This window comes from Felis catus, chromosome A1 (assembly GCF_018350175.1).
Source record: "Felis catus isolate Fca126 chromosome A1, F.catus_Fca126_mat1.0, whole genome shotgun sequence".
Taxonomy (NCBI): Eukaryota; Metazoa; Chordata; class Mammalia; order Carnivora; family Felidae; genus Felis; species Felis catus.
This window is the reverse complement of record NC_058368.1, coordinates 113,892,998-113,919,888: the sequence shown is the minus strand read 5'-3', so window position 1 is coordinate 113,919,888 and position 26,891 is coordinate 113,892,998. Positions and strand designations below refer to the sequence as shown.

The window sequence follows — 26,891 nt, the reverse complement described above, 5'->3', positions numbered from 1 at the left end:
TGAACAACTTCCCAGCAAAAGGTGATATCACTGTTTTAGTTTTACCATCATTTTTTGTTGTTTGTATGAAGTCAGATATTTTGCAGTGTGCTGCTACAGGAAGAGAACCATATACCCAGCCATTCCTACTTTGACTAATTCATTCTCTCAGTAAATATTTATTGAGTGCTTTCTATGTGGCACATAGTGCGTTACTCACACAAGAGACATTGGTGAACAGATCGGCATAAGGTCCCTGCCTTTGTGGAACTTAAAAATCACATGAGGGAGACAGATTTTATAAAAAATGTACAGAAATAGATTTTATCAAATATGTACAGAAATGAATATACAGGTACAAACTATGAAATGTGTTATGGACGAATGTGCTGTCAAAGTGTTGATTGAAAGCCAGTGGTTCTCATTGCTGCCCTATCACCAATTCACTGGGTAATGTTTGGGCAGACCACTTCCCCACTCTCTGCCTCATTTTTCTCTTTTATGAGTGACTCTAGCTGCCTCCCAGGGCCCTTGCAGGTCTGAAATGAAACAACCAGAAGGAGCTGTGAAGTGCCCTATAAAACCTGAAGATGATGGGACTGTCAGAAAGATGAGTACAACTGAGTAGCTTTTCTAGAGTCTGGGGAGCCTTCCGACCAGGAAATCGCCCAGCCAGTGGTATGCTGGTAAATGTTTTAACAACTCGCTCTCAAAAAAAAAAAAAAAAAATCTGAAAGCCCTGATTTGTTTGCTGATTCATTTGCTATGGTGTAAATATTTCCCTCAAGGCTGATTTCAAACTACTGGTGTAATGTCACTAAACACCAAGATGGGAAGAAACATGCATGGTGAGCTCCAGCTCCATTGTACCACTGCTCCTGACTGTCCCTGGTGTGGCATGTGACAGCAAGGCCAGAGTATGGTTCACATTAAGTCCTGTTAAGCTTTAGTTTAAGAACCATCCGAAATCTGACAGAAATCATTCTTGTGTCTAGAAGTGCTGTCTTCTTGATTGAAAATCGTGACAGTGAATTCAGCAAATGCTATTGGCTCTATCTCTGAGAAAGAAAAGAGTATCTAGGGAGGAATGTCCTAGGAGCACGTGGTGGGTGTAATTATGATTATGGGTTGAGGAACATACTTCCCAACTCAGTGGTCTGCCCAGGTTTTCCAACTAATTGTGCCTCTGACATGCAATATTACATAATGTTAGACCTTGGGTTTTTGCATTTGGAGGTGAGTTCACATCCCAGATCCACTACTTCCTGGCACTGTGACCTTGGACACTAACCTTTCTGAGGCTGTTTCCTCATCTGTAAAATGTGAACAGTGATAACCTATTTCACAGGATTTGGGGTGGGTTAAATGAGATCATGCATGCAAAATGCATAGCACTGTGCCTGTTGTTATTAGTTGTTATTAAAATTAGCCTCTCTTAAATCTTAAGTAGCAAATTAAGTCCATGTGAGGAAACCCGTTTTCTTCCCTGATCTTGTCAAAATTGGCTTCTTTTCCTCCATCCTATGCTTTGCTGTGAGTCACTCTCAACTGGACCTTTTTACTTGCCAAGTCACTGTCCTACCTATTTTTAACTTGAGTCCCCATTTCTTGACTCTCAGAACACATTTTGAAAATGGCTGTTAAGTGCCCCGGTGCTCCCCACTCACAGCGTGCAGGTCCAGTATGGCATGGCTGCCTGCATCACTGGGGGCGGGGATAGAGGGTCAGTTTCATCTGGTGTTCCGGCCAAGGCTTGTGCTTACGTTGGAAGTGTGGGGAGCCAAGGACTATGAAATTTGATTTTTTACATCTTTTTTTGACCCAGCAACCTTGTAGCACTCAAGAGATTGGTTTTGGAATATGAAGCAGTGAGGAAATGATGCTCTTTTTGTTTTGTTTTTGTTTGTTTAAAAGTAAAACCCTAAGCGTGGCAGCTGATTATTTCATCCTGGGATCCATAAAAAATATTTTCATCTGTGTAGACATCACTGTGTCCTGTGTTTGAAGCCACAGGGTCTCTGCTTAGGTTTCCTAGACCAGGGATTGACACCATTTTCCTATAAAGCACCAGATAGTAAATATTTTAGGCTTTGTGGGCCATAGAGTCTCAACTCTGCTGTTACAGTGTGAAAGCAGCCACAGACAATATGTAAACGAGTGAGTGTGGCTGTGCTCCAGTAAAATTTTATTTATGAAAGCAGGTGGCAGGCTGAATGTGGCCTGTGGGCTGTAGTCTGCCAGCCACTGCAGTAGGCCTGTGAGAGGCAACTGAGAACAGTAAGTAAGAGAACGAGCACTGGCATTGGGTTCGTGTGGACCCCAGCCCTGCTGCTTTGTGGCCCTGGACTTGGGCGAGTCATTTAATAAGGGGTAAGAGTGTCTGCCCATTGGGCTCTCAGGAGAGTCCAGGGTCACGTTGTCCATGAAGGGTGTGGTACAGAACCTCGCACATGGTGAATACTGACTCCTGCTGCTGTTTCCTGTTGCCAGTCCCTTGACAGGAGGGCCTGTTGGGAATGATTTTAGGCACATTAAAGGCTAAAGCTAATTGGAAGTTGATTTGCTTACTTTTTTTCTAAGCATAAAGTCTCTTTGAAAAAAACACGTGGCCTTCTCTAGCCGCCGAGAAGGTCACTGTTGTTGCCCAGTGCTGTGGCTTTCACAGCTGAGTAGGTAAACAGTGCAACTAAGTGGAACCAGTTAGACAAGTCAAGCCAAAAATAAAGATAAGGTTAATATCGACTCCATTAGACTCAGCTTGCTTTTTAGCTTTTATGATGAAGACTAAGGTGGTTGATAGGGAAGGGCATGGTGAGTAAATCCCACCCACTCTAAGACCGGCAGTGCATTCTTCCGCTGAGCTTTGTCAGCTGGCCACCTGCTCTGTGCCTGGCATTGTGCTGGGCAGCAGGAGTTGCAGACTGAGCAGGGAGGGACATGTCTCACCTTGCAAGAGCTCACAGTCTAATAAAGCGGAGTAGAAGAAAGTTGGATAACCATAACGCAAGGCAGAACGGAACCGTGGTTGCCCGCCACCTCATCAGCCAGACTTCTCCAGCTTTTTTGGTCCCTGGCCTGGCTCTGTCATCCCTGCCCTGATTCCAGTTCCTTCTTACCCAGCCCTGCTCTCTGCTCCAGCCAGGACGGTTCCCACTGCCTTCTCACATGCTTATTCTAAACTCATGTGTCCATTCATTCATTAAAAAAATATTTGAGTGTGTATTATTTGCCATTGAAAAGACAAGGTCTGTCTTCTCATGGATTTAAAGGCTATTTGGAGTAATACAGAGTGATCTGTCACAAACTGATGCTATCAGGGTGGGGGATAAAGCTCTCTCAGATTTAATTTTAAAAAATGAACCAGACAGGGAGGATTTCCATGGTGTGTGTGTTTATGTTTGTGCACATATAGGTTATATTTTACAGAAATGAGAGCAGACTGTATGCACATACTATCCTTTTCTTTCTGTTCCATTTTCATTTAGCTTTCCTTCCATTCCATTTCTGATCAATTCTTTGCCTATTTTAAGTATACCCACCCTGACTTAAGTATATATTTAGGAAATAGGTTCAAAGCATCATTAACATATTAATACACAGAAATATTGTCAGAGAAATATTAGAGAATTTTTTTCTGTGAGTTAGTTTCCATTTCAACTTTATGCCACATTGTAAATTTTGTTGTCATATTTTTCCTTTTCCCTTAGAATTTCTTTTCCTTTCCCCTCCGCTTTTTATTTTGAAAAATTTCAGACCTATATTAAAGTTTGAAAGTGTGTACATTCATATACTCTTTACTTAGATTCACCAGTTAACTTTTTGCTTCATTTGTCTTTTCTCTCTACATATTTAATCTTTTATTCTGCTGAACCATTTGATAATAAATTGCAGACATTGTAGAATTTCCCCTCTGGTATTTGAGTATGCACCTCCTAAGAACAAGGAAATTGTCTTTTTTAGCCATAAAACCATTATCATACCAAAGAAATTCAACACTAATACAATGATGTTAGCTAATACCTAGTCAGCACTCACATTTTCTAGCAGTCTCAAGACAGTCCTTTATAGATTGTTCCTTTTAAATCCGTGATCCAATCAAGGATCATGCATTACATTTAGTTTTCAAGACTTTAAATCCACTTAATCTAGAACTATCTCCCTGTCTTTTTTTGTCTTTCATAATATTAATGGTTTTGAAAAATCCAGGCCAGCTGTATTGCAGAATGTTCCAAACATGGAATTATCTGATCTGATTGTTTCCTTGCTATTAAGATTCAGGTTAAACATTTTAGGAAGAGACTACTCTAGGGGATGCTGTATCTGCTGTATCCTTGCCGTTAAATCACGATCAAGAATGTGATGTAAGTTCGTCCTGTTATTGTTGGTACTAACTTAGATCACTTATCTGTCAAATTTCCCCATTTGAGGCTGCCCCTACCCCGTGTAATGAGTAAGTAATCAGCGAGGTGATACTTTGAAAACTGTGTCGTGTTCCCCCACAGTTTTTTGCACAGTGATTCGAGCATCTACTGATGAGCTTTGCTCTATCAGTTATTAATTGGTGGTTGCAAAGTAATGTTTTTGTCATTCCTTCTACCTTTATTAGCTGGTATTTGTCTGTGAAGAAGAGCCCTTCCACATTTTTTAAAGTATCCTTATGGGATTCATGGATTCCTTTTTGTTCATTATGTTATGACCCATTACTGTCTTTCTCTTTAAATTTTTTTTTATTTTACATTTATTTATTTTTGAGAGACAGAGAGAGACAGAGCATGAGCAGGGGAGGGGCAGAGAGAGAGGAGACGCAGAATCCAAAGCAGGTTCCAGGCTCTGAATTGTCAGTATAGAGCCCAACGCGGGGCTCGAACCCACAAACCATGAGATCATGACCTGAACCGAAGTCAGACACTCAACCAACTGAGCCACCCAGGCGCCCCTGTCTTTTTGTTTTAACTGAGAATATTTTAAATTGAGTTATGACTTACAGTGAAATTTATAGATATTAAGTATACAGTTTAATTAGTTTTCACAAATGCATATGTACATGTAACTCCCACCCTATCGAGATACAGAACGTATCCATTACCCTCCCTGCCAAATTTCCTTTGGCACCTTCCCAGGGATTCTCCCACGCCACCTCAGCCAGAAGCATTAATCTGATTTCTTCACTATTCTCTTTGATGTTTATGTTATCCCAAATGTTGACAATGAAAGCCTCATCTGTTGGCTTTATGTCCATTTGACATGTCCATCGTAATCTTTGAGCACTTCCTTGGTTTCTGGCGTAAGAAGGTGTTTTGTTTTATTCTTTTTACCAGCTGAAAATATCCGATAGTATGTATACTAGTTAAATAATTTCTCCATTAGTGAGCTTTAGGTTGTTTCCTTTTTTATTTTATTACAGAAATGCCGTGGCAAACATCCTGGAACACATATGCTTGCCCCACTTTTGTGGGTATTTTTGTAGGCTGGATCCCTAGAAGTGTTATTTCTAGGTCAAAGAGTGTGCACATTTAAGTCTTTGAGTGATATTGCCAAATTCTTCCTTCCCCTCTTAAAAAGCTGTGTTAATTAAGTTTCCAGAAATAGTGCCGGTTTCCCTGCAGCCTTATCAACATTGAATTTTATCTGTCTGTGTGTGTATGGTGGTGTAGGATTTGATTTTGGACTTATTTTTGAGGAAGGTGAACATCCAAATAGGAGAGCCTCCTTTTTGGTTCCAAGCCCAATTTTCATTTATATAAAAATGAAATCTCTCCTTAAGGGAGAGGTTAAACCAAGGAGAAATTTTTGACAGAAATTCTCTGTCATTCGCTGTCATCCTCACCATTACAGCCAACTTTTGGCAAATGTATTCTTACTGTTTCTAGTCTGCATTCACTGAATATGGGAGATAAAGGAAGATAGGGTGTGAGGGGCATGATGGCATTGCCCCCAAGGCTTCTCGTTTTCTTAAGCAGTCTTTATAAAATTTGGTCCAGAGTTACTATGGATTTCTATCTTTAAATAGCCATTGGAACTGGATTTTTATTTTGCAACGAACCTTGATGATTCTGTATTTGGGGTAGCAGGTTTATTATAATGTGTATGTGTGTGATATCACTTTGATGTCAGCTAGTAAACAAAATCTTTCCATTTTTGTTTTATTTTAAATAGTGAACCTTAGGTTAATGTAGATGATTTGGACTTTTTTTTTTCAAGTTGAAGAAATTGTTTGAGAGCTGTTGTCTCTGCTACAGTTACTTGTGTTGATTATCTTCATAGGTATTTGAAGCAGTGATTTCATGGATCAATTATGAGAAGGAAACCCGTTTAGAGCACATGGCAAAACTGATGGAACATGTCCGTCTCCCTCTCTTACCTAGGGATTACCTGGTCCAGGTGAGTGCTGTGTGAAGCACCACATGCTTTCCTTCAGTGGGCAACCCTGGATGTGTGGGGTGGTTGGAGAGTTTATGGGTATTTTACACAGGCTGAAGGCACCAACCCACTGGCTTAAGTGTGAGACATGGTAACGTAAAGGTTTTTTTTTTGTTTTTAATTTTTATTATTGAGGTATATAGTTGACATACTGTGTTATATTAGATGGTAGTGTGAGGTCTAAAAGGGTAAGTTTGAGAATAAGACGCTTAGGTTTTAGTTCTTGCTCTACTAGTTGTTAGCTTTGTGTTTTTATTTTACCTCTTCAAGTCATAGTTTCTTCTTTGCTGGAAGGGATATTATGGTAGAGCCCAGCAGGATTATTGTGAGGACCAAAGGAGTTGTAAATATGTAAGTCAGGTGTTTAGCATGGAGCTGGTCCTAAAAAATGTTCACTAGAATTTAGTTGCTTTTATTGTAGAGGACCTAAGCAAGAAGGGTCATTTCCACAATGTTTCTGTATTCTCTTTGCCTTCATGTTAGGCAAGTTGGAGCCCAATTCAGGACTGTAAAAACCGACCTTTCACAGGTGCCTAGGATACGTGTTGCTTTGACTTCCTCTAAGATGAAAGAAAAATTAAGAATGATGGGCTGCCCCTATGGTGTCACATATTTTCTTATTTAATCCTTATAACAACCCTGTGAGGCAAAGATAGATAACCCTCTTTTTACAAGTTTGGGCCTTGAGGTTTATAGAGGTTTAGATTTATTGGGGAATAGGTGGCAGGGTCAGGATTCAAATCCAAGTCAGTCGGCCCCGAAGCACCTGCCTTCCACTATGCACGCTGCCACCTTTAATACTCTCTGTTCTGTTTATCCATTGGCATTAGATACACTTATAAGTGGGCAAAGAGTAAAACTTAAATATATGAGCAAAACAAAACACCGAGGCAGTAGGCCAGCCCTCATCTCTTTCCAGAAGTTTCTGGAGGGAATGGAAGGTGTGAAGCAAGGATAAGAGAGGAGGCTCAGCATCCCAGCAGCCTAGCTCTGTCACTTCCCAGCCATCTAACACTAGGCAAGTACTCAGCCTTTTTTTTCTTTAAGTTTAGTTATCTATTTTTTGAGAGAGCACAAGTAAGGGAGGGGCAGAAAGAAGGAGAGACAGAATCCAAAGCTGGCTCTGCACCATCAGCCCAGAGCCCAGTGCTGCACTCAAACTTAGGAACTGTGAGATCATGACCTCAGTTGAGACCAAGAGTCAGATGCTTAACTTACTGAGCCAGCGCAGAGCCCCACGCAGGGCTCCATCTTACAAAACCATGAGTTCATGACCTGAGCTGAAACCAGGAGTCAGACGCTTACCTGACTTGAGCCACCCAGGTGTCCCAGTACTCAACCTTTCTAAACCTCAGTCTTCTCGTCTGATAAAAATAGCACCTGTCCTTATAGGATTGTTTGGGGGTATAATGAGATAATCCATATAAAGGCTGCATCTCTATGTGAGTGAATGCTAGCTGATACTACAGCTGTTTTGACGGTCATGGATGCTCTTGGGAATAGCGGGAGAAGTTTCTATCCTCAAAAGCCCTTGTAAAGTCCTCAGCTTGTGACCCTGTTGACCACAGGTCGAAGGGGTCAGTGAAATGTTCTGTGAATCTCTGAACCTCAGTCCTCAGGTGCTGAGGCATATACTTGCCAGCCCCTATGTGTGCCCTGCATTTTATACTTTGGATGGTACTACTGCCCCCTGGTGGCAGCATATCCTTCTTGAAGAAAAGGTTCCCCTAAGCAGAGGGACTGAAGGGGCCTGAGATCCCAGTCTCAGAATCCAACCTCCTACTGTCCTGTGGGAAACTGACCAAAGGTAGACATGGACATCTGGCCTCCAGCACAGGCTCACTTCCACAATAAGGGCTATCTGTGGACCTGGGTTCCAGGGAAAATTAAAGAGGCCTTTGAGACCCCTGGTCACAACCTCAATAAAGGTGTCCACAACTCAAACTTAAAGATGTTAGAAAATAGTTCTTGGGTCATTATGGCAAAGTAGGGATTAGATCTGGAGAGGAAGGGGGTCAGAGGCAAGGGGCATGAGCACTGTTGTGTGAGAATCCCCCTGCTGCTTTTAAAGGACTGTCTTTAGAACACCTCTGGAAGAGGTTGTCTCAGTAAACCTCAGTTGACCTTGAAACTTTGAAATAGTATAACCCTCTGGGGTTGGCTGATCTTGGTGGGGGAGGACGCAGGAAAGTCTTGGGCAGACCTGCACCAACAGTGACTTCTGGGGAAGGTGGTTTTGTTTGTTTGTTTTTGATAGCTAACATTTATTAGTCTTTATTAAATACTTTGAAATATTGTAGAGTGTAATGTTATATGTTAAAACTTTTTAGTTGTGATTATGTGTGTGTGTGTGTGTGTGTGTGTGTGTGTATAAAACATAAACTTCATCATTTTGACCAGTTTTAAGTGTACACTTCAGTGTGTTAATTGTATTCACCATGCTGTACAACCATCACATACCCATCCTTAAAACTTTCATATCACCCCAAATTGAAACTCTGTATGGTGAAGCATTAAATCTCTGGGAGAACTTCTCATTCAAGCTGAATGCACCTTTGGGAGAAGTAGCTGTCTATGCATTTCACCTTCCATCTGAGATTTGTAAGAGATCTTCTCTCTTCCTTTTTAATTTTTTTAACCGACCCTAAAAGCTTATGACTTGTCCCAACTTGGGTCAGTCCCTTAGTGTGGGTGGGGGGGATTAGGGAAACCTTCCCCCAAAATGGAGTGTTCCTGGGGATCACTTCTGGGGAAGGAGGTGCCCATTGGTGAGAGAGGCCCTGTCATACCAGTCCTTCTTTTCCTGCCAGCTCCAATGCCACCCATTAGGTGATGGCCTGGCCACATTTCCATTGATAGCTACAGGTGAGACTCAGTCAGCCCTTGTGCATGACCAGCTTGAGGGCTGAGATAATTGAGATGGGGAGGCCATTCTCTTTCTTTGACTGGACTTGAGTGCCTCAGGGTCAGAACCCATTTCTTGTTCATCTTTTTCTTCCTGGAGTCCAGCACTGGGCTGTCCAACAATGAGACATTCTATCATCGTTAGCTATTGAATCGAATTGATCTCTCCTGATAGCACCTAAATACTCCAGCAAAGAAAACATGAAGTGGCCTCTGAAGACCATACTACCCCTTACAGATAAGCCACATAGCAATTGACCCAGGCCACAGGACAGAGATTTGAGAATTGAGCACTTGCATGGTTTCACCCTTGGTGTTGCTCACGAAATATTTAGGTTTATACTTGCTGAGCATCTGCTTTGGCACATCGCTTTGGAGTATGTGAAGAAGCCATAGTTCCAGCTTGGATAGGGTCCAAGATGAGGTCTGTAGGTGGGACTTTGGTGCAGGACATTCTTTGTCCTCTAATATCACCATTCTTTATACAGCACCTCATTGGCCAGTTTTGTCCCTGCAGCTTTCACTGTAAGAAAATGAATAGGAGTTTTTCTTGACTGTCACTTTGTCATACTCCATGCTGCCAAACGTTGACCAATGGATTCTGCTCTCTTCCTTTTTCCCTCTCTCTCCTCTCAAATGTCTGACCATTTGCCCTAAACATTATAAAGCATTCATATTAGGAGGAATGTGGGATGAAGCCTTCAGCACAGCTAATTATCTTTGTTTTGCATAATTCCATTTAAGCCTGCAAACTAACATAACAAACACAACCACTGAGGTTGTATGTCTTTCTGTTTGATGCCAGAACTTAATAACTTCACCCCACTGTGTTCTTGAAATGCAGGAGGTGGGCACTAAGTTGTAAGTATGTGGTCTTTCTCTTGGGGTCTGAGATGATGTGGTGGGTGAATAAAAGAGTGTGGGAATACAAGAATGACTCAGGAGACAGTGTGGGATATACAGCTGAAGTCTGCTCTTGGATCACCTGTGGGTTATTACCTCCAGACGGTTGAAGAAGAAGCTTTGATAAAGAATAACAACACCTGTAAGGACTTCCTCATCGAGGCCATGAAATACCACCTGCTCCCTCTGGATCAGAGGCTCTTGATTAAGAACCCAAGGACCAAGCCCAGGACTCCAGTCAGCCTGCCCAAGGTAAGCCCCAGCCCAGTCAGTGCCAGCTGTCAGGGCTGTGTTCTGGGAAAGTGGCCTTCCATTGCTGGCTCCAAGTCTTTCCTCACCTGTGGCTGCCTTGCTTCTTGGTTGCATTTACCAGCTAAGAGATGGAGTCTGCTGGTTCATTTTGAATCTGCTGGTACCTCTCTCTTGCAGGGTCTTCCTGTCCTAAGAATTTCAAGGTAACCTCCAGAGGCACCAGAGAGTTTTGAGAATAACTCCTTCGTCTCCTCTCCTTATTTGGTCTGGGTTCTATTTGTGTTGGAAGCAGAGGAATGGCTTTGTATTTCTTGACTTAGTGATTTCTAGGCCATTATTTGAATTTGAATGGTCCTAGTCTGGCTCTTTTCTCTCACCTCAGAGCCCTACAGAACAGTTGGGGCTGCCAGACCGGGTATTGGCTGCTTTGGTTCCTTGCAAGGCCCTGCCTCTCTCTGGTCCTCAGGTCTTTCATCTACAGAATGAAAGGTCCTGCACTGGCTGGTGTCTAAAGTCCATTCCAGGTTGGCCTTCCAGTAGGCCGTCTAGGATCCTAAAACGCTGACGTCTCAGGAAAGGTCCCAGCCAACCCAGGAGGAAAGGTGAGCAGAGAGGAGTGAGTTGTGTTGACTCAGCTACCACACAGCCGGCAGCCCCAGGGCATTGTGTAGGCCTTTGCTTTGTCCTCCTTCTCCTCCTCTTTCTGTCTGGCTGCCCTACTCCTTGTCTGCTGCTTCCAGAAAGGGTTTCAGAGTGCTGGAGAAGCATGTTGTCCAAGACTAGATGTTGAGATTCTCCAGGGTCTGTGCTTCCTCTCCACTCTGTGTTGTGACCCTGGGTGATGGAGAGTTTAGTGGGTGCAGTGTGGATGAAGGTTATAAATCTCCCAGATAATAATACGAGTCACTGGCATTTGCTGAGTGCTGCTTCAGGGGCAAACAGTAAGCTGAAAGGTGTCACAGTAGAGCTTTCTTAATCCCCTCAATAGCCCTGTACGGTAGAGGCAGGTATCCTAGCTGTACACAGAGGAAACGTAAGGTCAGAGAGATTAAGTGACTTGCCCAAGGTCAACACAGCCAGTGTAGTAGAGCCAGTGTTTGAATGGTGTCTTTCTCACCCTCCAAACCTGTTCTGTGAACCCACACCATCCTGCACCTGGCTTCATCTTTGTAAACCTGAGTGTATGTACCTACTTGTCAGCTTCCTATCACCCAGCGCATGTTAGAAGGTGCAGCCACCAGGCAAGGGCCTTGGTCTGGCTGGCCATTTGTCTTCCTGCGTGTTGATGCTTTGGTTTTATTTTATTGAAATATTGCACTGAAATGACTTCATATTTTTCAAAATGAAAATAACTTTGCTTTCTTCAATTATAGAAATATGTGGTCATTGCAGACTGTTAAAAGGCTACTACATTTTTGAAATAAAGTAAAAATCACCTGAAATTCCTCCACCCAGGGGCAATCACTGCTGTACCTTGGTGAATTTTCTCCCAGACATATTTCTGTGCACCTAGTCACAAATAGATAAAAAATGTATACTTTCAGATAAATAGAATCTTGTTCCACAGATTGAATATCATTTTTATCTCCTACTCAGCAGACTACTTTCATCATTATCAGTATAGGTGAAACCAGCATTAAATTATAATAGGTACATGGAATTTAATTATGTTTATGTACCATTACTTATTTAACTGTCCTCTATTGATGGACCTTTTTATCATCTCCATTTTTTTTTTATATTACAAACATTTCTATGTAATTTATGACCTCTTGTTTTAGTTTGCATTTCTTGTAAGTGAGACTCTAATGTTGGTTTCATACGATTATGGCTTTTGTATTTCTTTTTTAGGGGAATTTTCTGTTCATGTACTTTGCCCATTTTTCTATTGGACTGTATGTTTTTAATTAATGGTGTTTTTTTTAATGTTAATTTATTTTGAAAGGGAGACAGAGAGTGCAATGAGCAGAGGAGGGGCAGAGAGAGAGAGAGAGAGAGAGAGAGAGAGAGAGAGAGAGTCCCAAGCAGGCTCTGTGCTATGAGCACAGAGCCCAGCGTGGGGCTTGATCTCAGGAACCATGAAATCATGACCTGAACCAAAACCAAGAGTCAGGCACTTAACTGAATGAGCCACCCAAGGGCTCCTATTAATGGTTTTTAAGGGCTGTTTTTAATTTAAAGGGGTTAGGTTTTCATGTGTATTTCACATATTTTTTTCTTAGTTTGCAGTTTGCCTTTAAACTTAATTATAGCATTTTTTTGCATCCCCAAAAAACAGTTTTAAGTAGTTAAATTGATATGTCTTTTCTTTATAGCTTAGGTTTTACATCCTGCTTAGAAATGTTTTCTATACTCTCAGATTAAAGAAAAAAAGACTCCCATGTTTTCTCAAGTACTTTAACGATTTCTGTTTTACATTTGAATCTTTGATGCACTTAGAATTTATTTTAGTATAAGGAGAGAGGGTAGGAATCCAGCTTTATTCCTATTGCAAATGATGAGCCAGTTGCGCCAAAGTTGTTTTATTGAATAACCTCCCTTTCCCCCCATCAATCTGAATACCACCTTCATTATGATCTAAATTTACATAAGCTTGTCTGTTGAGGTCTTCAGATTATTGATTCTAAGATGGACTGTTGTTTTACATGGAGGAGGCTTTCTGCATCCTGGGTTCCCAGCTGGCATTGTTGCATGTCTTTGTGGCTTTTCTCCTTGGAAAAGGAGGTTCTTATCCTATATGTTAACAAGTTACCAACATCTTTTGCTGGGGAGTGTGTTCTGGAACTAAGGCAATGGTGCAGAACTGGCCCAGTTTCTTTGTGTGGAAACCATACGTAGTTACCTTTCCTTTTCTAGACTCCACATCGAGTTTTTACCACACACACCCACAAGAAGACAGTTTTAAAAATCAAAGCCAAGTTTGTGTCTGAGTCCAAACTCCGCCTGCTGAGACCACCCCTCCCTTTTGACATAAGGAATCTGTAATTGGTAACAGTCCATCCCTCTTTAATGAGACCACGGTTGTCCCACTGTCCTCTCTACTCCTTAGGAAACACTATTTTCAGAATGAAAATGTTTAGATTCTTGAGCACATAGAGTTCTGTGGGGAGCTAGAATCAAGACTTATTGTGAATCTGTTCAAGGAATTTTAAAAAAGACATTGCTGCTCTTAGCTTCATTGTTCCCCTAACTTTAATCCTTGAATGATTTAAGGTTACATTGTCCAACCTGCTTCTCAAACTCTACTCTGTCACCATTGTTTGGACACTTAAATTAGTGAGGGGAACCCCACTGTAGGTTTGAGGAGTGGGGTATGCTGAGGGAAACTATCACTTTGAGGATTATCAGAGGTAATTATCTCATTAAATCATCACAATATTAGGGCTGCACTATTGATATCCCTCCTTTACTGAGTTTACTCAGAGAGGTTAAGTAACTTGCCCAGTTACACAGCTAGTAAGTGCAGAGCTGGGGTTTGAATCAAGGTCTGTTCCACTCCAAAGTCTATGTTTGTTCTTTTATACTAGATTGCCTCCCAGAGACAGGTTTTCAGCTTTTGGTGACAAAGTAAAAGTAAATTAAAGTCTTATACCATCCTGCTCATCTTATTAAGAGATGCATTTCCAGTACATTTACTACTTTTTATTTTCAAATTAAGACTTTATATTTTTAGAGCTGTTTTAGGTTCACAACAAAATTGAGGGTAAGGTACAGCAATTTTCCATATACCTTCTGCCCCTACACATGCATAGTTTCCCCCATCATGAACATCCCAGATTCTTTTCTTTTAAATTCAGTTTTACAGAGGTATTACAAATTATACACAATAAAATTCACTAGGGAGACAATTTGATGAATTTCGAGAAATGCATGTAGTCATTGACTAACATCCTAATCAAAATATGGAATATTTTAAGCACTCCACAAAGTTTCTTTGTGCTGCTCTCTAGTCAAGTCCCTTCTTGTACCCCCCCAGGCCTTGGCAACTAATGATGTGATTTCTGTCCCTCTAGCTTTGTCTTCTCTAGAATGTTATATAAATGACATCATGACATATGTAGCCTTTTGAGCTTTCCTTCTTTATCTTAGCATAATGCTTTTAAGATTTATCCACATCGTCGCATGTATAAAGAGTTTGTTCCTTTTTATTGCTGAGTAATATTCTGTCACATGGACGTCCTATAATTTGTTTATCCATTCACCATTTGATGGACATTTGGATGTCTACTTTTGGCTTTTACAAATAAAGCTATTTGAACATTCACTTACAGATCCTTGTTTGGATTTACATTTTAATTTCTCTTGGGTAAATACCTAGGAATAGGATTGCTGGTAAGTATATGTTTAAATTGATAAGAAATTGCTTATATTTAAATTTACAAGAAACTGTTTCTCAAGACATTCGAGACAACTGTTTTTCAAGCTGTACCATTATGCATTCCCATCTGCAAGGTAGGAGAATTCCAGTTACTCCACAGTACTTAACGCTACTTATTATCTGTTTTAAACCATTTTAGCCACTGTAGTAGGTATGTGTGGTTTTAATTTGAATTTTTCTAAGGACTACTGATGTTGAGCATCTTTTCATGTGTTTATTTGCCGTCTATATATCTTCACTGGTGAAGTCTATTCAAATTTTTTCCCCTGTGAAAGAATTGGGTTATTTTATTCTTATTGAGTTGTAAGAGTCCTGTATATATTGTGGATATGTCTTTTATCAAATCTGTATTTTGCAAGTATTTTCTCCCAAACTGTGCTTTGTCTTTTTTATTTTCTTAGCAGTATCTTTGGGAGAGTAGAAGTTTTAAATTTTGTTAAATTTTTTTCTGTTAAGATTCATGTATTTTGTGTTTTATCTAAAAAAAAAAATCTTTGCATAATCTATGATCATAAAGATTTTCTCCTATGATTTTTTTTCCTAGAAATTTTAATGTTTTAGGTTTTACATTTGGGTCTATGATCTATTTTGAGATTGCTTTTTAATATGGTGTATGAGATAAGGGTCAAGGTTCATTTATTTGTACATGAATGTCCACAGCATTTATTGGAAATATTCTCTTTTATCCATTGATTAGGTTTGACATCTCTGTTGTAAATAATTGGCTATTTGTGTGTTGGTGTATATCTGGACCCTATTCTGTTCCTGTTATCTGTTTATCTGTTTTTACGCCGATACCATGTTGCCTTGACCACTAACTTAGTAGTAAGTCTTGAAATCAGGTAGTGTGAGTCCTCCAGTTTTGTTTTTCAAAGTTGTGTTGTCTATTCTAGGTCCTTTGCATGTTCATTTATCATTTAGAATCAGCTTGACTGTTTCTACAAAAAAGACTTTGATAAAGATTGCGCTAAATTTTTAGAATCAATTAGGGGGAATTCACATATTAACAATAAAGTAGTTCTCCCTTATCCCTGGGGGATACATTCCAAGTCCCTCCATGCGTGGCTGAATCTGCAGATCAGATTATACTGAACCCTATATATACTATTTTCTTCCTATAGATACACACTTACAATAAAGTTTAATTTATAAATTAGGCACAGTAAGAGATTAACAGCAATAACTAGTGGTAAAATAGAAAAATGGTAACAATATCCTGTAATAAAAGTTATATAAATGTGGTTTCTTTGTCTCTCAAAATATCTTAATGTACTGACTCACCCTTCCTCTTGTGATGATGAGGGATGATAAAATGCCTACAAGATGAGATGAAGGGAGGGGAGTGATGTAGGCTACTATTGACCTTCTGACTATACATCTGAAGGAGGATCGTCTGCTTCTGGACCAAGGTTGATCATAGGTAACTGAAACTGCAGAAAGCAAAACTGTAGATGGTGGGAGAAGACTACTGTACTAAATCTTCTGACCCATGAACACAGTATATATCTCCACTTATTTTTGTCTTCTTAAAAAAATTTGTTTAATGTTTATTTATTTTTGAGAGACAGAGAGAGACAGAACATGAGCATGGGAGGGGCAGAGAGAGGGGGAGACACAGAATCTGAAGCAGGCTCCAGGCTCTGAGCTGTTAGCATAGAGCCCGACATGGGGCTGGAACCCACAAACTGCAAGATCATGACCCAAGCTGAAGTTGGACGCCCAACCTCCTGAGCCACCCAAGTGCCCCTACTTTTGTCTTCTTTAATTTCTCTTAGCAACATTTTGTAGTTCTCAATGTATGATTCTTACAGATCTTTTGTCAGATTTATTCCTAGATATTTCATAGTTTTTGATGCTCTTATAAATGTTTTTTTAAGTCTGATTTCTAACAGTTTATTGTTACTATATAGAAATACAATTGATGAGAAAGGTTATTTAATGGAGGAGAGGTCCTTCATTGGCTTCTGAAAAACAGGGGCAGTAATTGCAGAAGATAACCATGTTCCCTGGGTTCACACTTTAGGGAGGTATTCAGGGTTCTCTTTAAGACTGTTACTCCTTCATGAAACTATAGGTACCATGATAGCCTGTGTTATTTATCTCTGTTCTTGGCACATAGCCTGGAGTCTAACAAAGGGTGGACAATAGTAAAACGTTTCATGAATGAAAGATACATATGTGTGTATGTGTGTGTGTATATATACATATATATAAAAGATTGTATTTTTAATTTTTTGAAGTTTATTTATTTTGAGAGAGAGAGAGAGAGCTGAAAAGTAAGTGCATGTGAGTGGGGAAGGGGCAAAGAGAGACAGAGAGGGAGAATCCCAAGTAGGCTCCACACTCAGTGCAGAGCCCAATGTGGGGCCCAATCCCATGACCGTGAAATCACGACCTAAGCCAGTATCAAGAGTCAGATGCATGGGATATCTGGATGGCTCAGTTGGTTAAGTGTCTGACCTTGGCTAAGGTCATGATCTCTCAGTCCATGATTTTGAGCCTCGCATCAGGCTGTCTGCTGACAGCTTAGGATTCTGTGTCTCTCTCTCTTTCTGTTCCTCCTCTGCTCACATGGTCTTTCTCTCTCTCTCAAAAATAAATAAACATTAAAAAAAAAAAAGTCAGATGCTTAACTGATTGAGCCACCCCAGTGTCCCAGGTTTTATTTTAGAGTAATCCCTACACCCAGCTTGGGGCTCGAACTTACAACCCTGAGATCAAGAGTTGCACACTCTACTGATTAAGCCAGACAGGCACCCTGAAGGAGGTATATTTTTTAAAGAAATAACCTCATGGAGATTTAGTATTGACCATTTCTATCAACCCTAGTTGTTTTCCAATACTGTCCACATCCATACATGTGTTTTTGCATGAATGCAGTGAGGATTTATCCCCTGCTTCATATTCTCCTTTGATCACTAATGAGATTGACTCTAGGACATGTGGTTCAGCCCACAGGTCCAGTATTGAATGAATCTGGTTGTTGTTCTGGGGGTTTAGATAGGTTTTGAAGTATTGAGATAAAAAATAGCACCAGTAATAAACTAATAAACCATCATGCATGCATTAACTCATTAATTTATTTATTCACTCATTCAACACACTTGCATTGAGAAGTCACTAACTGCCAGGCACAGGGCTTGGTGCTAGAGCCACAAAGCCTCAGATGAGTTGGTCCCTTCCTCCTAGTGCTCCATATTCAGGGGAAGAGAGACAGATGTAAAAGGACAATTACAGTGGACCATGTAAGTGCCACACTGGAGGTATGGGTAGGACAGTCTGGGAGCATGGAGAGGGGTGAGGGATTAGGGAAAACTTTCTTCAGGAGCTGACCCCTGAGCTGAGCCCAAGTCAAATGGATATCGTCTGTGAGAGGGAACATCCAGAAATTGGTTTAAATAACTGCAGGAGAGGACTGGGCCCCAGCCTCCGATGTGTTTTGTCCTTCCCTGGGTCATTGTCCTTATCACCAAAGGCATTCATGATGACACAAGAATGATTGTATAAATACACTTTCCTTATGTTTCAGGCAAAGCACTTTATGTACAGTATATTATCCTCATAACAACCCTGGAAGTTCTAATGTTGGAGAAGGCTCCATGTTGGAGATTCAGTGAGATTGAATGACCCCAAGGTTTCACAGCCAAGTGGCAGCATGAAGGTTTGGATCTGGGTCTGGCCGACTCAAAACCTGTACTTTTTGACCAGTGTACAATACTAACTCCACAGTGATGATAATAGGAGATAATGATAACTTCCCTAATGTGAGCACTCAGAATGTGCCAATCACTGGGCTAAGTGATGTACATTTATTGTCTCCTAGGATTTACATCTTAATTATCCCCATTTTACACATGAGAAATTAGATTTTGGGTTATGTCACCTACTCATTATGTACTAAGTTATCCATTTCTGTGTTACAAATTACCTAATCTTGGTGGCTTAACACAATAAAGGTTTATTATCTTAAATGTTTCCGTGGGCAGGAGTTCCAGAGTGTCTCTGCTGGGTCATCCTGGCCCAGGGCCTCTTGTAAATTTGTAGTTGAGCTCTCAGTTAGGGCTGCAGCCATCTCCAGGCTTACTTGGCAGGGGGAAGGTTGCAGGGTGGGGGGGATCTGATTCTAAGTTCACTGTCATGGTGAGTTTCTTTCATCAGGCAAGAAGCTTCTACAAGTTTCTACAAGCTTCCTTACCCTCTCAGCCTCTCCCTAAGTTGCCCAAGTGTCCTCATGATATGGCAACTAGTTTCCCCCAGGGTGAGTGATTCTACAGCAAGACAATGAGAGAACATGCTCAAGACAGAAACTGTAGTCTTTTTATAACCTGTTCTCCAAATGATATCCCATCACTTTGGCTGTATTTTATCTGCTGGGTGCAGGTCAGTAAGTCCAGCCCACGCTCAAGGGAAGGGGAATCAAATACCATCTTTTGAATGAAGGACTATTAAATAATTTGTTACACACCTTTAAATCCCAGCTAGCAAATAGTAGACCTGAGATTCAAACACAGGATGATTGGTACTAGACCCTGTGCTTTTAACTGTTCTATTATATGGCTTCCATATTTCATAAAAGCATTTTTGCTGGGTACTGTGTGGAAAGAAACTCGAGATAGAAATATGTAAGTGGCCAAATAAGTGGAGGAAGAAAAATAAGGAGATAATTGGACTACAGGAAGAGCTGCAGGAATTGCAAGGGCAGGTTGGTCTGGGCTTTCATGAATTCAGTCCAGATAGGCTTCCTGACAGAGCAGTCTTTGAGAAACAAAGTGGTAGAGAGAGATTTGCCCTGTTTTCATCAGTTCTCAACAGCAAACCTGTTTGCCAGTCAAGCTCCCTCCCTGAAAGAAATAGGGCTCTGCCTTGAGATAGCTGTAGAGGCGAATGAGGGTGTTTTTTCCTGGGCCACATATGCACAAATCATACTGACACATTCAAGCTGGAACAGCTAATAGCATCATCTGGGCTCCCACACATGCACCGCCCAGTCCTTCCCCAAGGCTGGGTTGCCATGGACAACCAGAGGCTGTCTCCCAGTTGCTCAAAACACTCCTACGTTACCCTGTTCCACAGATGGCAGCAGAGAAATGAGGTCCCAGCAAGATGCAAATGAGCCTTTGGAGATGTACTGAGCCTGGCACTTTGCACTGTCATTTCAGTTCAAGTGACATCTCTATTCAGCAATTTTAAAATGACACTGAAAAGCCATTTGGGCCAGAAGTAGGCGGCTTCCTCCCTAGTTGGGCTGTCCAGTAGATGGTGTTGGAGAAAAGGCTATTGGCAGGGTGGGTAGGATGACTTCTCACCTGGGCCAGGCTCCTGGATCGGCACTGCTCCTTTTCCATCTTGATCCTTCAGATGGACCCAGGCCACACCTAGAAAACACCCTGGGGCCCTCAAAAAGTCCCACCATCACCCTGGAATTAGTGGTGTTCACTCTTCTCTTTATAGATCATGTAAGTGTCCTTTTCTACCATTTATTAGGAGTCTGTTTTTTAACAACTGTTTTAAACAATAGTAATGATGTTGGTGTTGATCAAATACTAGAAGCTAACATTTAGTATATACGATTTACCAAGCTGTGTGCTAAGTGCTTTATGACATTTAAGGCTCCTGGCCTCCACGAGAGAAACATCCTATTATGTTGATGTTACAGGTAATGGCAGTGAGGTTTGGCAAGGTTAAATGTCTTGCCCACGGTCACACAGCTATTTAGTGACTGGGCTGCTATTTGAGCCCAGATGTGCCTGACTCCAAAGTCCATATTCTCACTCCTGTCTTCCCTGGGTCTTGCTCTCACATTCCTGGTTCTCCAATTCCCATTGTCTCTGCGCTTTGGCTGTCGGTCCTTGCCTAGAGCATCTGTTGCTCAGGAACCTGCGGGGACAAGTCTTCTGCCTCGACCTCGACATGCTCCTCGGAAGAATTGGTGTTAGCCCTGCGGCCCCACGCACCAGGGTAAGAGAGAGTCTCGCTTCCTGCCCTGGCCCGAGGGACCGACTGGCTGGGCCTGCCTTCTGCCCAGCTCACCGGTCATGGAAGAGAGTTTGGACACACACTCCACTCTTGCCTGATGACAACAGTGTACAGAGCCCACGTTGTTCCTATCACCCTACTGGAGAGTCTGATGACTTAGAGGTTAGGATCCTGACTCACAAGTGAGCCAGAAGTCTCTGCTCTGTTCACCTGCTGTACCTCTCCCTGGCTAGTCTTGGGTACCTCCTGGTTCTCACACAGAGTGGTTGTCATACTCTGTGAGGAGTGACTAACATGTCTTCACTGCTCCAGTCGTGCTGCTAGAGTCAGAATCCTCCGTGGGAGGAGACAGTCTTATATATTTATTTAAAAACCATCTCACTAGGCTGGGAGTGAACTTTCCTTCCTAAGGAATCATCAGATAGTCTTTCCATGGTCTCACTAAGCTCCCTAAAATAAATGGCCATTTGGACTTTCCACAATGACAGTGTTTTCCTTGGGAGTTATCCAACAGCCATGCCGTCCATGGTTGAGTCTGGCTTACCTGTATTCTGTCAACCAGAACTCTCCATCCACCAGAACTTCTGTAGCCTTCAACACGGTGGCAGATGAGACTTGGGGTTAGGACCCTGCAGTGCCCTGCAAGACTCCCGAGTACACTGCTGTCCTTCAACATGATTACATTTTATTTGGTCTAGCGTAATTGTTAGCCTGGAACCAGTTCTTTATTGTGATTCCCATATGATCCCTGGTAGATCTTCCTCGGGGTTACCTTAAAAGATACATGTCAAAAATAGCAATTGTTAAATAAGCCGATTTGCTTCAGTAATTTCTATTATAGACATTACAAATCTTTTGGACTTAGAGGTGTTGGAGAAAGAAAGAAATATGCCCGTTGAGCATTGTGGGGCTGAGTTTTTCTGGAAATGTAAAATAAGGGCTTGTAGGAGAGAATCGTTTAAATGTCTTCATGCCCTGACATCTTATGATCTTCCTAAGTAGCTAGAGGTTTATAATTTTAGAGATGTAATGCATGTAGACTTGGGGAATACTCATTTTTGTCTAATTGGTTGCTAGGATCAGGTATCTATGGAAACAACCGTCCATTAGTATTCACGATAGGAAATTTATTTCTTTTACTCAGCATGATCACACAACGGGTATAGTGTTCCTTGTATGGTGGCCTCTTGCAAAGCTTGCCATAGAAATTGGCTTTCTTAGGCCTGTGAAAGAAGCCGAAAGTGCATCTCCTCCTGCCTTGAGCCATCTCTGCATTTTCAGAAACCAGTGGTCCTGCTCCACACAAGCTCATAATTACTCTTCCCAAATTATTGTATGAGGTTTAATGTTCACAGTCGTCCCTCAACAGTGGCTTTATGAGCTCAAAGGGAAGTTCGTTTTGAAAACCTTGTCCTGTATTCCTGTTGTTTTTCTTCTCAGGTTTTACCTTAGCATTGGAATTTTTGCGTTTGTATAGTAATGCTTCTGTGTAACTACGACAATTCTCAAGAGACAAGCGCTCGTTTTTTCTCCAATATGAATGTACCTCCCTACTCCTGGTGTAAGATTGTTTCTGGGGCATGGTGAGGTTCCTCGAAAGCTTCGCCTTTTTTTTTTTTTTTTTTTAAACAGAGAAAGCCTGATAACTTGTACAAAGAATAAACTGTCTTTCTTCTGGTGGTTGAGTGAAAAGATGGAAAAAGCTCTCTTTTTCTCTCTTTTTTATTTTTTGCTTCTCAAATTGTAATCTGGTGGCCAACATGTATTAACCCCAGCAAGTGACATTCTGGATTGTGTATTTTCTTTGATTTAACCGTGTATTTTTTTTTAATTTGGTTTCTTACGTATGCTCCTTGCCATTCATTCATTTCTTATCCCAAATAAATATCTGAGTCCTACTTTTACCTGACACCAAAAGGCCCCGAGGTTATCTTGGTGACTGAGGCAGATAGATTTTTTTCCCCGCCAAGTCTCACCATCCAGGCAGGGAGACGAGGTCACTAGGAGGTTAGAACACAGTGTGGGCCAGTTTTAATGAGAGAACACAGGGCATGTGTGATCTCAGAGAAGGGACATTAACTCAGATTTGAGATCAGAGAGGTCCTTTTGAAGGAGGTGACATGTAAACTGAGACCTGAAAAATAAGCATGTGTTAGAGCAGAGGGATCAGGAATGGGGGAGAATGTTTCAAGGAGAGGGAATGGAAGGCGTTGAGTGACTGAGGTCACTGTAAAAAGAAAATTAAAACCTGGTTTTATTCTCACCCAGTCCCCAGAACCAGATTTCATGCAAAATCGTTGCAGTATTGTGCCTTCATTTTAGCTTTACCAACTCAAAACTGGAAGGACGGTACAAGTCCTAGGCATGTTTAAGAATGCACGGCGAGTCACTGGGCCCTGGAGGAGTAAGGTGGACATTGTCTGAAGCTTGCCAAAAGGCTGTGTTCCTTAACTCCCCCTTAAACTCGTCATGGATGCCTATCTAAGCAAAGAATTACAGATGGGAAGTAATGTCAGATTCAGGTTTTCTCTGAAGAGGGCTGCTCTTGATACAGAGCAGTGGACCCTTTGAGCTGTGTCATGGAGAGTCAAATGTAGAATGTTTATTTCCAGAAGCAGTAGCAGCAACTCTAATTTTGCACTGGGTGTCTTGGGTTCCTTTGGAATGTTCCAGAAGTCAGAACTGAGTTCTGAGTTTTTGAACATTGGTTACCCACATTTGACCACAGACAGCTGTGACCACCCACATGGGTAGTGGGTGGCCTGGATGTGGAATCTTGGGACATAAATGACTGATGAGCAATAGCAGTCAGCACTGGTTCTGCCTCCTCGTATGATAGATGCTTTGGAACAGAAGCACCAGCATCAACCAGGAACTTGTTATGCACAGTGTCTGTCCTACTCCAGACCTGCTGAATCAGCAATTCTGGCAGGGTTGAGGAGGGGGGCCTAGCATTTTGTGTTTTAACAACCCTCGAGGTGATTGAAGTTTGAGAACCACTGGAGTACATAATACAAGCTACAGGTAATGAGAATGTCCTGTGATTCCTATTGATTGGCGGCCTGTGACTCCCACACCTTCCTCGTCATGTAAGAAGGCCTCTTAGAATAGCCGTGAGAGTGATGTTGTTATGGAGACAACCATGAATTTGTACCAGTTTATTAAAACATATATACGATTGTTAACTTTGATACTTTATTTTTTAGTTATTAATAACATGTGACCAAAGTCACAATAGGGATACCACAATTAAATGCTCCAGTTTTAATACTATAGCTGGAGCAGTGGCCTTTTTTTTTTTTTTTTTCTTTCCTGACTATACCCCACACTAACAAATCTGTTTAAAGTGTGATTCGGGAGACACATACACATGTGTATAAGCATACCAACTGTTTCATGAAATAACACCCTTCCTATATTTTCTGTGCTGCTCTATTAAAAGTATGTTGGTTGCAATCCATAAAATTCATCTCCTGACTCACCAATGAAATGTGACCTGCAGACGTAGTGAGCTGTCTTTGCGTGGACCTTGTGTCTGGAGCAGGAGAGGGGTGGGACTGCCTTCACCTCTCCATCAGGTAGACTTGGTTTTCGGTCTCTGTTCTTCCACTTGCAGCTGTGTGACCTTGGGCAATTTATTTATGTTCTCTGAGCTTTAATTTCCTTATTTGTCAATACGGAAAACATCTACCTCACAGAGTTAACATGATGAGTAAATGACCAGGCGTTTCACACAGTGACCAGCAGTGGTAGCTGCTACCTTACTTGTGGAGATGGTATTGTTAGCACGATTTTTCAGAACATCATCAGTTAAATACATTTCTCTGGGAACTACCCCAATGCAGTCTTTCACAGTTTTGTCCCAGACTACAATGAATAAGTGCACCCCTGTAGTCTGTGTATTCAGAAATATTTTTGAAGTAATTTTACCTTAAACATGCATCCAAGTTCTGCCCTCTATTCCAAAAATATATTCAAGTTTATATATGTATTTTGGAATATTTTGTTTTGATAAAAGAAATGAGTCCCCTGGCTCAAATCCTTGAGGGCATTGAGATTGTAGATGTCCTGAGTGGCTACATGTACCACCAACGTAGCCCTGAGCACAAGTCTTTGGGAAGGGTAGACCTTACAATTTTGTTTGTTAGGACTGACTGTGCAAGGAAAGTCTATCTGTTGGTGATTCTGGGTAGCATCTTCATGTATGTAACTCTGTCATCAACGGGCATGGCAGATCATTCGTGAACCCTGGGCAGTTGGCATGTGGAAGTGCCAGGGATTGATCATCCATGAATCCACATGTTGTGGAGACCCAGCCAATGTCTGTTTGTCTTTCTGGAGGTCATGATTGTGGTTGGTGGCCAGGCACCCAAGGCGATCCGCAGTGTGGAATGCTACGATTTTGAAGAGGACCGGTGGGACCAGATAGCTGAGCTTCCCTCCAGGAGATGCAGAGCAGGTAAGCAGCCTGCCTTTCCCCAGTCTGTCTCTGCTTACTGCTGGCAATCCTGAATTGCTCCTTGTTTCCACAAACGTGTGCATTACAGACTCTCTTCCTTTCCATTCCCCACTTGCCCAATATCTGGCTACCCCTTCTGGGGTAGTTGCTATGTGCTTAGGGACTTGAAGCTAGTACCAGTATTTGCTTGAATCAAACACCCTTGGAAAAGCATATATGAATAGAAATCCAGTGAGTCCCTCAATGACTTCCTATTCTGTAAAGTTGGAGATCACTTTCTGTGGAGAATTATTCATGTGACTGCCTGGCTCCCGCACTGTCACTCATCAGCACGAGTGATCAGCCGCCTGAGATGACCTCGATGCCTTGGTTTCCTGTGCCTCAGGTGTGGTGTTCATGGCTGGTCATGTGTATGCTGTGGGTGGATTTAACGGCTCACTGCGCGTGCGGACAGTGGATGTGTATGATGGTGTGAAGGACCAGTGGACGTCCATCGCCAGCATGCAGGAGCGCCGGAGCACTCTGGGTGCAGCCGTGCTCAATGACCTGCTCTACGCCGTGGGGGGCTTTGATGGAAGCACTGGTAGGTCCGGGATGTGGTCCCCACTCCTCCTAGACTGGGACATGCCCTCAGTGCAACCCTGGTTTGCTCAGCCAGTTCTTGGGTCAGCCTTCTGTCCATCCACAGCTACCTCAACAGCACACTCCTCCTTCTTCATCTCCTACCTTGTTTGCCAGAGCCAGGCCTTTCTACACATGGAATATGTAACTGCCCACATGGGTGGTATCATTTCCAGGATTCTAGGAAGGCTCCTGCACTCAAATGAGGCCTTTTCCTCCTTTCTGTTGTTTGGGAACCCATTTTTGTAAAAAGATGAGACTTAGAAAGAGAGCATGCTCAGCTGGAGGGCATCTCAGGACGTCAGAGCCCTCTTCTGGATGGACACGGAAGCTGTGGAAGAGACCTGGCTCAGGCCGTGCAGTCTTTATCCATTGTCCTTTCTACTGGCCCACGAAGCTTTGTCAGACTGTGCCACCACAGGTGCGTTCCATTGCTCCTGGCTTCTGTGTTGCTTCAGAGCTCAAATCAGAAACTACTAGTAGACATGAACTTGGAGAGATTATCTCACCTTTCCTGTACCTCCAGGTGGATGTCTCTATAGACAGTAACTCTTTTAACACTGAAATGCCCCCAGGGATGTGAAAAACAGTATTTTTTACTTCTCTGAATTTTCATTTGTGTCCTTACCAATTGGTAACCTTTCCAATTCTTCTCTTTGCCTCTCTCATAATATTTTAGGGTCTATAGCCCCTTGAGAGGCTGCCTCTAGTGGGTAGGATCTGAGAATAAAGACAAAAAAAGAGAGTGGGGCATTGTTTCTTCTAGAAATTGCTTTTGGCTGTGAGTAGAAAAACCTCGCTAAACTGTGGCTTAAACAAATGAGAGATCTTGTTTTACCCATAAAGGAAGACGTCCCGGAGTTGTCAGTTGCTAACTTCATCTGCTTGCTCAAGAATATTGAGGCCAAGGTTCTTTAAACATCTCTTGGCTGTACCCTCCTGATCATAAGATGGCTGTGACAGCTCCAGCCGGCACATTTGTGTTCCAGGTAGCATCAA

At 41.9% G+C, this 26,891-nt stretch overlaps 1 protein-coding gene across 20 annotated transcripts in view; it reads left to right on the top strand.

Annotated features, from left to right (window-relative positions):
- The window catches only part of KLHL3 (kelch like family member 3), a 282,390-nt gene that overhangs the window by 237,211 nt on the left and 18,288 nt on the right, over positions 1-26,891 (top strand). For all 20 annotated transcript variants that reach the window (XM_019832598.2, XM_019832575.2, XM_045059495.1 and 17 more), the window contains 4 exons: positions 6,244-6,360; positions 10,309-10,458; positions 25,154-25,271; positions 25,657-25,854. In XM_019832598.2, the coding sequence (XP_019688157.1) occupies positions 6,244-6,360; positions 10,309-10,458; positions 25,154-25,271; positions 25,657-25,854 (583 nt within the window). The remainder of the gene's footprint in view (positions 1-6,243; positions 6,361-10,308; positions 10,459-25,153; positions 25,272-25,656; positions 25,855-26,891) is intronic.